At 45.8% G+C, this 12,081-nt stretch overlaps 1 protein-coding gene across 1 annotated transcript in view; it reads right to left on the bottom strand.

Annotated features, from left to right (window-relative positions):
- The window catches only part of LOC134984081 (gastrula zinc finger protein XlCGF57.1-like), a 40,584-nt gene extending 34,274 nt beyond the window's left edge, over positions 1-6,310 (bottom strand). The window contains exons 1-2 of the mRNA XM_063949717.1: positions 6,227-6,310; positions 4,831-4,902 (exon numbers count right to left, since the gene is read on the bottom strand). Of these exons, the coding sequence (XP_063805787.1) occupies positions 4,831-4,902; positions 6,227-6,310 (156 nt within the window). The remainder of the gene's footprint in view (positions 1-4,830; positions 4,903-6,226) is intronic.
- Between the last annotated feature and the right edge of the window lie 5,771 nt (positions 6,311-12,081).

Here is a 12,081-nt window from a genome sequence, read left to right as displayed (position 1 = left end):
TTACTTTTGTGTCCACATAATATCAGTGTTGCTGTGTATACATATATCGTCTGGTGTGTAAAGGTGGGTACACACGCTGCCATTGTGACTGTGCGATTTCCCTTGAACTGGCCGGAGCCCAGAACCACCAATAGTGACTGTATGTACTTGTGATTGTGGCTATGTGCGATTGTGACAGCTCATGTGAATAGTGGGGTGACATTACAGGGGTGGTCGCTTTCTGTGTAACTAAATAGTGGCAGACATTTTATATCAGTGCGTTTATGTGGAGTAGGGGCAGTGGCCTGGCAGGAAGCTGCAATTACATCATGTGACTTCCTCTGGTTTCCATATTCCCGTGTGTGTGTGTGTGTGTGTATATATATATATATATACACATATATATATATATATATATAATACACTGCTCAAAAAAATAAAGGGAACACTTAAACAACACAATGTAACTCCAGTTCAATCACACTTCTGTGAAATCAAACTGTCCACTTAGTAAGCAACACTGACTGACAATCAATTTAACATGCAGTTGTGCAAATGGAATAGACAACAGGTGGAAATTATAGGCAATTAGCAAGACACCCCCAATAAAGGAGTTGTTCTGCAGGTGGTGACCACAGACCACTTCTCAGCTCCTATGCTTTCTGGCTGATGTTTTGGTCACTTTTGAAAGCTAGAAAAAAAGCAATTGTTTCCCCAGCACACTGAATGGATAACAGTAACCAGATATAAATCCCACATGATAATAGAATTCAGAGATCTTCGTTACACATATTTGCGCAAATGTGTGGTTAAGCCCCAAAGCCGCATCAAGGCCTCTCTGTATATTTGGGGTCCCTAGCGCTATATCTAGGTGCAGGGTGTGGCACCCCAAAACACCAGAATGAGCCAGAAAGCACAGCGTGACATACCAGTGTAAAAAACTATAGTGTTAATAAATTAGTATTTAGGAAGCCGAAGCTATAGAGGGGGTGATACAAACATGAAATGTAATTAAAATAGAGAAATAGTGTTAGAAAATTAATAAGTGAAAAGTGTTAATAGAATGTAAAGGTATGCCACACTAAAGCCATCCAGCTCAGCCAGTCCAGAGGCACCACACCTCACACCTCCATTACCCCAATCTGGGTCTAATATTAACCAGCAAGGAGTCACATGATAATGGCTCCTTACTAAAATATGTCTAAGCTAAGAGCTACTTACCTTGGAGCAACCCCATAATGCTCCATGTGGCATGTCAGGGCCTGCACCTCCTCCTAATGCAGAAACCTCTCTGCCTCTCACAACAGACATATAGATTGGTAAATGCTCAATTAGCTTAGTGATATCATTCAGGTGCTCGAAAGGAAGGGGTATTTCTGAGCAAGAAAAAAAGCAATTGTTTCCCCAGCACACTGAATGGATAACAGTAACCAGATATAAATCCCACATGATAATAGAATTCAGAGATCTTCGTTACACATATTTGCGCAAATGTGTGGTTAAGCCCCAAAGCCGCATCAAGGCCTCTCTGTATATTTGGGGTCCCTAGCGCTATATCTAGGTGCAGGGTGTGGCACCCCAAAACACCAGAATGAGCCAGAAAGCACAGCGTGACATACCAGTGTAAAAAACTATAGTGTTAATAAATTAGTATTTAGGAAGCCGAAGCTATAGAGGGGGTGATACAAACATGAAATGTAATTAAAATAGAGAAATAGTGTTAGAAAATTAATAAGTGAAAAGTGTTAATAGAATGTAAAGGTATGCCACACTAAAGCCATCCAGCTCAGCCAGTCCAGAGGCACCACACCTCACACCTCCATTACCCCAATCTGGGTCTAATATTAACCAGCAAGGAGTCACATGATAATGGCTCCTTACTAAAATATGTCTAAGCTAAGAGCTACTTACCTTGGAGCAACCCCATAATGCTCCATGTGGCATGTCAGGGCCTGCACCTCCTCCTAATGCAGAAACCTCTCTGCCTCTCACAACAGACATATAGATTGGTAAATGCTCAATTAGCTTAGTGATATCATTCAGGTGCTCGAAAGGAAGGGGTATTTCTGAGCAAGAAAAAAAGCAATTGTTTCCCCAGCACACTGAATGGATAACAGTAACCAGATATAAATCCCACATGATAATAGAATTCAGAGATCTTCGTTACACATATTTGCGCAAATGTGTGGTTAAGCCCCAAAGCCGCATCAAGGCCTCTCTGTATATTTGGGGTCCCTAGCGCTATATCTAGGTGCAGGGTGTGGCACCCCAAAACACCAGAATGAGCCAGAAAGCCCAGCGTGGCATACCAGTGTAAAAAACTATAGTGTTAATAAATTAGTATTTAGGAAGCCGAAGCTATAGAGGGGGTGATACAAACATGAAATGTAATTAAAATAGAGAAATAGTGTTAGAAAATTAATAAGTGAAAAGTGTTAATAGAATGTAAAGGTATGCCACACTAAAGCCATCCAGCTCAGCCAGTCCAGAGGCACCACACCTCACACCTCCATTACCCCAATCTGGGTCTAATATTAACCAGCAAGGAGTCACATGATAATGGCTCCTTACTAAAATATGTCTAAGCTAAGAGCTACTTACCTTGGAGCAACCCCATAATGCTCCATGTGGCATGTCAGGGCCTGCACCTCCTCCTAATGCAGAAACCTCTCTGCCTCTCACAACAGACATATAGATTGGTAAATGCTCAATTAGCTTAGTGATATCATTCAGGTGCTCGAAAGGAAGGGGTATTTCTGAGCAAGAAAAAAAGCAATTGTTTCCCCAGCACACTGAATGGATAACAGTAACCAGATATAAATCCCACATGATAATAGAATTCAGAGATCTTCGTTACACATATTTGCGCAAATGTGTGGTTAAGCCCCAAAGCCGCATCAAGGCCTCTCTGTATATTTGGGGTCCCTAGCGCTATATCTAGGTGCAGGGTGTGGCACCCCAAAACACCAGAATGAGCCAGAAAGCACAGCGTGACATACCAGTGTAAAAAACTATAGTGTTAATAAATTAGTATTTAGGAAGCCGAAGCTATAGAGGGGGTGATACAAACATGAAATGTAATTAAAATAGAGAAATAGTGTTAGAAAATTAATAAGTGAAAAGTGTTAATAGAATGTAAAGGTATGCCACACTAAAGCCATCCAGCTCAGCCAGTCCAGAGGCACCACACCTCACACCTCCATTACCCCAATCTGGGTCTAATATTAACCAGCAAGGAGTCACATGATAATGTCTCCTTACTAAAATATGTCTAAGCTAAGAGCTACTTACCTTGGAGCAACCCCATAATGCTCCATGTGGCATGTCAGGGCCTGCACCTCCTCCTAATGCAGAAACCTCTCTGCCTCTCACAACAGACATATAGATTGGTAAATGCTCAATTAGCTTAGTGATATCATTCAGGTGCTCGAAAGGAAGGGGTATTTCTGAGCAAGAAAAAAAGCAATTGTTTCCCCAGCACACTGAATGGATAACAGTAACCAGATATAAATCCCACATGATAATAGAATTCAGAGATCTTCGTTACACATATTTGCGCAAATGTGTGGTTAAGCCCCAAAGCCGCATCAAGGCCTCTCTGTATATTTGGGGTCCCTAGCGCTATATCTAGGTGCAGGGTGTGGCACCCCAAAACACCAGAATGAGCCAGAAAGCCCAGCGTGGCATACCAGTGTAAAAAACTATAGTGTTAATAAATTAGTATTTAGGAAGCCGAAGCTATAGAGGGGGTGATACAAACATGAAATGTAATTAAAATAGAGAAATAGTGTTAGAAAATTAATAAGTGAAAAGTGTTAATAGAATGTAAAGGTATGCCACACTAAAGCCATCCAGCTCAGCCAGTCCAGAGGCACCACACCTCACACCTACATTACCCCAATCTGGGTCTAATATTAACCAGCAAGGAGTCACATGATAATGGCTCCTTACTAAAATATGTCTAAGCTAAGAGCTACTTACCTTGGAGCAACCCCATAATGCTCCATGTGGCATGTCAGGGCCTGCACCTCCTCCTAATGCAGAAACCTCTCTGCCTCTCACAACAGACATATAGATTGGTAAATGCTCAATTAGCTTAGTGATATCATTCAGGTGCTCGAAAGGAAGGGGTATTTCTGAGCAAGAAAAAAAAGCAATTGTTTTCCCAGCACCCTGAATGATAACAGTAACCAGATATAAATTCCACATGATAATAGAATTCAGAGATCTTCGTTCCACAAGAAGTGCATAGATCACAATGACCAGAAGTCCGGGACAATGAGGTCAAGAAACCAATGCTGTGGTACTAATGACCTCAATACAGATCACTTGGAGCAAGAGACTAGGGTAAGGCCAACAACTGTTTTTTAAACACCACTAAAAACCCGGATTGAAAAAAAAATAATTATAAATTTGAAAAATGAGGATGGTCCAGTACAGAGGACTGTGTACTCAGCATGTCTAAGTACATACCACTGGACGACACGCTGGAATGGGAGGAGGGGGTGGGCTGTATGGGTCCTGGCGGAAAACAGCTCATCTGTTGAGGAGTTTCCCGGCACATATTGCATGGGTTGGTTAGGTGGGTGTGGGCACATTTGGGAGACGCCAGGCAGGTAGTGTTATGTCACACGCCTTGACAAGAGATTTGTCAGTTGTGCATGAGGTAACATCAAGAACCAGATACTTGATTCTTCATCAGGCACATCTCCGCCATGATATAATTTCCAACAGATTGCTCCAAGTCCGGGGGCCTATTAAGAACTTCCTCGGCGAGAGTAAAAAACGGTTGTGAGCTGGGCGGGGCAGAAGTGGGTTTTTGGATGACCTCCGCTGTGTCGGGGATCATGCCTGTGGGGTTGGGTCATCCACTTCAGTTGCCTCGCTCATGGAAGGCTCCACTTCCAGCTCCGGTGTAATATCCTGCAATATAAAACAAAAATGAATTCCATGTATAAATGTGTGGGTACAATACAATACTAATGTGTGTACATACCAGATCCAGACTCTCCGATGCCTCCTCTTCCACAAGAGTGGGAGAATCCGGATCCAGATTACACCGTGACCTTATCCTTGGCTCTTGCTCCAAAGTGAATTACATGAGGTCATAGTACCACAGCGTTGGCTTGTAAACCTTGTACGTCCTGGCTATTAAACACTGTTATGCCCATTACACATTATTACACACCGTATTGCCCATTACACATTATTACACACCGTATTGCCCATTACACATTATTACACACCGTAATGCCCATTACACATTATTACACACCGTAATGCCCATTACACATTATTACACACCGTATTGCCCATTACACATTATTACACACCGTATTGCCCATTACACAGTATTACACACCGTATTGCCCATTACACATTATTACACACCGTAATGCCCATTACACATTATTACACACCGTAATGCCCATTACACATTATTACACACCGTAATGCCCATTACACATTATTACACACCGTAATGCCCATTACACATTATTACACACCATATTGCCCATTACACATTATTACACACCTTTCATGCCAAAGACTAACCGTGTGTACTGGGATCTGGGCTGCCTATCTAGCTGCTGGCAGTGCTGTGTGGATGGGCAGGGGCATGGCTGCATTCCTGTGTGTCTGCAGCATGAGAGGAGGCCATGATGGAGACCAAAACGGCTCAGGAACCAAGGGGCTTCTCAGGGTAAGTGTCCAGCCAATCCTGGTGCCTTTCCTCCTATAAATAGGGGCATCTTGTTGCACTCTCTGCTAGTGCTTTGTTGTTGCTTAGTAAATGCCCAGCTCTGTGCTCCCACATATAGATTCTGTGTCTCCAGGTAGTCTTAGTTCCCACTCCACTCCCTGTGATTACCTGCTTTCCACCGCTGCATACTACCGGCCAGCACTCCAGTACACCGCCCACAGTTACCTGTGCTCCGGTTGGTACTTTGGGCTCCCTGGGACCCTGTGGGGTCTGCCGTCTCCCTTCAGAGTTCTTCAGCCACGTCTTTGAATAACCAAGTTCTACAGCCACGTCTTCTAATACTCAGTATCCATGCATCTTCAGAGTTCTTCAGCTACATGTTTAAATATCCAATCACCACATTTTTTTTCAGCGTTCTTCAGCCACGTCTTCTAATATCCAGCCACCATATTTCTTCAGCGTTTTCAGCCCCATCTTCACGTATTCAGTTTCTTCACTCCTAGTGATCTATATATAAATACTCAGACTCTACCAGTAATTTACAATCTCCTGGTCTCTTGCTTCAGGTGACCAGGCCAAACTCGAATAGTTCAGTTCATGCAAAACAGCTTTTCGTGACAAAACCATTATTCACATTATGCTACAGATGTCCATCACTGTATTACCTGTGTAATGCCCCCCGTCCTGTCTCCTCCCTCTCACACCTCACCTGGGTACATGCCCCTCACTGCCCGCTAGGAATTGCTATCACTGCATTACCTGTGTAATACCCCCTACCCTGTCTCCTCTCCCTCCTAACCTGGGTACATGCCCCTCACTGCCCACTAGGGATGGCCATCGCTGTGTTACCTGTGTAATGCCTCCGGCCCTGTCTCCCCCCTCTCACACCCAACCTGGGTACATGCCTCTCACTGCCCACTAGGGATGTCCATCACTGAATTACCTGTGTAATGCCCCCGCCCTGTCTCCTCCCTCTCACACCTCACCGGGGTACATGCCCCTCACTGCCCACTAGGGATGTCCATCACTGAATTACCTGTGTAATGCCCCCGCCCTGTCTCCTCCCTCTCACACCTCACCTGGGTACATGCCCCTCACTGCCCACTAGGGATGGTTATCACTGAATTACCTGTGTAATGCCCCCGCCCTGTCTCCCCCCTCTCACACCTCACCTGGGTACATGCCCCTCACTGCCCACTAGGGATGGCCATCGCTGTGTTACCTGTGTAATGTTCCTGTCTTGTCTCCCCCTCTCACACCTCACCTGGGTACATGCCTGTCACTGCCCACTAGGGATGGCCATCGCTGTGTTACCTGTGTAATGCCCCCGGCCCTGTCTCCCCCCTCTCACACCTCACCTGGGTACATGCCCCTCACTGCCCGCTAGGGATTGCCATCGCTGTGTTACCTGTGTAATGTTCCTGTCTTGTCTCCCCCTCTCACACCTCACCTGGGTACATGCCTGTCACTGCCCACTAGGGATGGCCATCGCTGTGTTACCTGTGTAATACCCCCCACCCTGTCTCCTCTCCCTCCTAACCTGGGTACATGCCCCTCACTGCCCACTAGGGATGGCCATCGCTGTGTTACCTGTGTAATGTCCCTGCCCTGTCTCCCCCTCTCACACCTCACCTGGGTACATGCCTGTCACTGCCCACTAGGAATGGCCATCACTATGTTACCTGTGTAATGCCCCCCACCCTGTCTCCCCCCTCTCACACCCCACCTGGTACATGCCTGTCACTGCCCACTAGGGATGGCCATCGCTGTGTTACCTGTGTAATGCCCCCCACCCTGTCTCCCCCCTGTCACACCTCACCTGGGTACATGCCTCTCACTGCCCGCTAGAGATGGCCATCGCTGTGTTACCTGTGTAATGCCCCCCGCCCTGTCTCCCCCTCTCACACCTCACCTGGGTACATGCCTGTCACTGCCCACTAGGAATGGCCATCGCTGTGTTACCTGTGTAATGCCCCCCACCCTGTCTCCCCCCTCTCACACCTCACCTGGGTACATGCCCCTCACTGCCCACTAGGGATGGCCATCGCTGTGTTACCTGTGTAATGCCCCAGCCCTGTCTCCTCCCTCTCACACCTCACCTGGGTACATGCCCCTCACTGCCCACTAGGGATGGCCATCACTGCATTACCTGTGTAATGCCCCCGCCCTGTCTCCTCTCACACCCCACCTGGGTACATGCCCCTCACTGCCCACTAGGGATGTCCATCGCTGCGTTACCTGTGTAATGCCCCCCACCCTGTCTCCCCCCTCTCACACCTCACCTGGTACATGCCTGTCACTGCCCACTAGGAATGGCCATCGCTGTGTTACCTGTGTAATGCCCCCACCCTGTCTCCCCCCTCTCACACCTCACCTGGGTACATGCCCCTCACTGCCCACTAGGGATGGCCATCACTATGTTACCTGTGTAATGCCCCCCACCCTGTCTCCCCCCTCTCACACCTCACCTGGTACATGCCTGTCACTGCCCACTAGGGATGGCCATCACTATGTTACCTGTGTAATGCCCCCCACCCTGTCTCCCCCCTCTCACACCTCACCTGGGTACATGCCCCTCACTGCCCACTAGGGATGGCCATCACTATGTTACCTGTGTAATGCCCCCCACCCTGTCTCCCCCCTCTCACACCTCACCTGGTACATGCCTGTCACTGCCCACTAGGGATGGCCATCGCTGTGTTACCTGTGTAATGCCCCCGGCCCTGTCTCCCCCCTCTCACACTTCACCTGGGTACATGCCCCTCCCTGCCCACTAGGGATGGCCATCGCTGTGTTACCTGTGTAATGTTCCTGTCTTGTCTCCCCCTCTCACACCTCACCTGGGTACATGCCCCTCGCTGCCCACTAGGGATGTCCATCACGGTGTTACCTGTGTAATGCCCCCTGCCCTGTCTCCCCCCCTCTCACACCTCACCTGGGTACATGCCTGTCACTGCCCACTAGGGATGCCCATCACGGTGTTACCTGTGTAATGCCCCCTGCCCTTTCTTCCTGACACCTAAGTGCCGTTTGGGGACAATATTACCCACATGGACGCTGCCTCCTGCGGTTTTTGTTTTGCCCTGAGGAAGCCAGATATCCAGCAGAATGCACATAGACGTTATTCCCATCCATTCATTATCATTGTAACAACGAGACACACAGTGCCGCATACACCGACACCGCTCACAGCGGAACACCGCGCCCACACACAGGGAGAGCGGGGGCAGCAATCAGTAACGGCTGGTCTGCCCGGGAGCTGCTGACACTCCTGCAGATAAATGAGAAGTCATTTTATTTTCTGAGTAATAGCAAAAGGAACTGACGCCATGTGACATACACATACAAAGCAGATATACTCAGTACCGGCTGTGTCACTAACGCTACATTATCCATATTACTGCTACACCATGTGACATACACATACAGAGCAGATATACTCAGTACCGGCTGTGTCACTAACACTACATTATCCATATTACTGCTACACCATGTGACATACACATACAGAGCAGTTATACTCAGTACCGGCTGTGTCACTAACACTACATTATCCATATTACTGCTACACCATGTGACATACACATACAGAGCAGTTATACTCAGTACCGGCTGTGTCACTAACGCTACATTATCAATATTACTGCTACGCCATGTGACATACACATACAGAGCAGTTATACTCAATACCGGCTGTGTCACTAACACTACATTATCCATATTACTGCTACACCATGTGACATACACATACAGAGCAGTTATACTCAGTACCGGCTGTGTCACTAACACTACATTATCCATATTACTGCTACACCATGTGACATACACATACAGAGCAGTTATACTCAGTACCGGCTGTGTCACTAACACTACATTATCCATATTACTGCTACACCATGTGACATACACATACAGAGCAGTTATACTAAGTACCGGCTGTGTCACTAACATTACATTATCCATATTACTGCTACACCATGTGACATACACATACAGAGCAGTTATACTCAGTACCGGCTGTGTCACTAACACTACATTATCCATATTACTGCTACACCATGTGACATACACATACAGAGCAGTTATACTCAGTACCGGCTGTGTCACTAACGCTTCATTATCCATATTACTGCTACAACATGTGACAAACACATACAGAGCAGTTATACTCAGTACCGGCTGTGTCACTAACACTACATTATCCATATTACTGCTACGCCATGTGACACACACATACAGAGCAGCTATACTCAGTACCAGCTGTGTCACTAACGCTACATTATCCATATTACTGCTACACCATGTGACATACACATACAGAGCAGTTATACTCAGTACCGGCTGTGTCACTAACGCTACATTTTCCATATTACTGCTACGCCATGTGACATACACATACAGAGCAGTTATACTCAGTACTGGCTGTGTCACTAACACTACATTATCCATATTACTGCTACACCATGTGACATACACATACAGAGCAGTTATACTCAGTACCGGCTGTGCCACTAACACTACATTATCCATATTACTGCTACACCATGTGACATACACATACAGAGCAGTTATACTCAGTACCGGCTGTGTCACTAACGCTACATTTTCCATATTACTGCTACGCCATGTGACATACACATACAGAGCAGTTATACTCAGTACTGGCTGTGTCACTAACGCTACATTATCCATATTACTGCTACGCCATGTGACATACACATACAGAGCAGATATACTCAGTACCGACTGTGTCACTAACACTACATTATCCATATTACTGCTACACCATGTGACATACACATACAGAGCAGTTATACTCAGTACCGGCTGTGTCACTAACGCTACATTATCCATATTACTGCTACGCCATGTGACATACACATACAGAGCAGTTATACTCAGTACTGGCTGTGTCACTAACACTACATTATCCATATTACTGCTACACCATGTGACATACAGAGCAGTTATACTCAGTACTGGCTGTGTCACTAACGCTACATTATCCATATTACTGCTACGCCATGTGACATACACATACAGAGCAGATATACTCAGTACCGACTGTGTCACTAACACTACATTATCCATATTACTGCTACACCATGTGACATACACATACAGAGCAGTTATACTCAGTACCGGCTGTGTCACTAACGCTACATCATCCATATTACTGCTACGCCATGTGACATACACATACAGAGCAGTTATACTCAGTACCGGCTGTGTCACTAACGCTACATTATCCATATTACTGCTACACCATGTGACATACACATACAGAGCAGTTATACTCAGTACCGGCTGTGTCACTAACACTACATTATCCATATTACTGCTACACCATGTGACATACACATACAGAGCAGTTATACTCAGTACCGGCTGTGCCACTAACACTACATTATCCATACTACTGCTACACCATGTGACATACACATACAGAGCAGTTATACTCAGTACCCTCTATGTCACTAACGCTACATTATCCATATTACTGCTACACCATGTGACCTACACATACAGAGCAGTTATACTCAGTACCGGCTGTGTCACTAACACTACATTATCCATATTACTGCTACACCATGTGACATACACATACAGAGCAGTTATACTCAGTACCGGCTGTGTCACTAATGCTACATTATCCATATTACTGCTACGCCATGTGACCTACACATACAGAGCAGTTATACTCAGTACCGGCTGTGTCACTAACGCTACATTATCCATATTACTGCTACGCCATGTGACATACACATACAGAGCAGTTATACTCAGTACCGGCTGTGTCACTAACGCTACATTTTCCATATTACTGCTACACCATGTGACATACACATACAGAGCAGTTATACTCAGTACCGGCTGTGTCACTAACACTACATTATCCATATTACTGCTACGCCATGTGACATACACATACAGAGCAGTTATACTCAGTACCGGCTGTGTCACTAACGCTACATTATCCATATTACTGCTACGCCATGTGACATACACATACAGAGCAGTTATACTCAGTACCGGCTGTGTCACTAACACTACATTATCCATATTACTGCTACAACATGTGACATACACATACAGAGCAGTTATACTCAGTACCGGCTGTGTCACTAACACTACATTATCCATATTACTGCTACACCATGTGACATACACATACCGAGCAGTTATACTCAGTACCGGCTGTATCACTAACACTACATTATCCATATTACTGCTACACCATGTGACATACACATACAGAGCAGTTATACTCAGTACCCTCTATGTCACTAACGCTACATTATCCATATTACTGCTACACCATGTGACATACACATACAGAGCAGTTATACTCAGTACCGGCTGTTTCACTAATGCTACATTATCCATATTACTGCTAC

Source organism: Pseudophryne corroboree (assembly GCF_028390025.1).
Source record: "Pseudophryne corroboree isolate aPseCor3 chromosome 3 unlocalized genomic scaffold, aPseCor3.hap2 SUPER_3_unloc_34, whole genome shotgun sequence".
NCBI lineage: Eukaryota > Metazoa > Chordata > Amphibia > Anura > Myobatrachidae > Pseudophryne > Pseudophryne corroboree.
The sequence above is the reverse complement of the archived record's forward strand: the minus strand, read 5'-3'. Positions and strand labels throughout refer to the sequence as shown.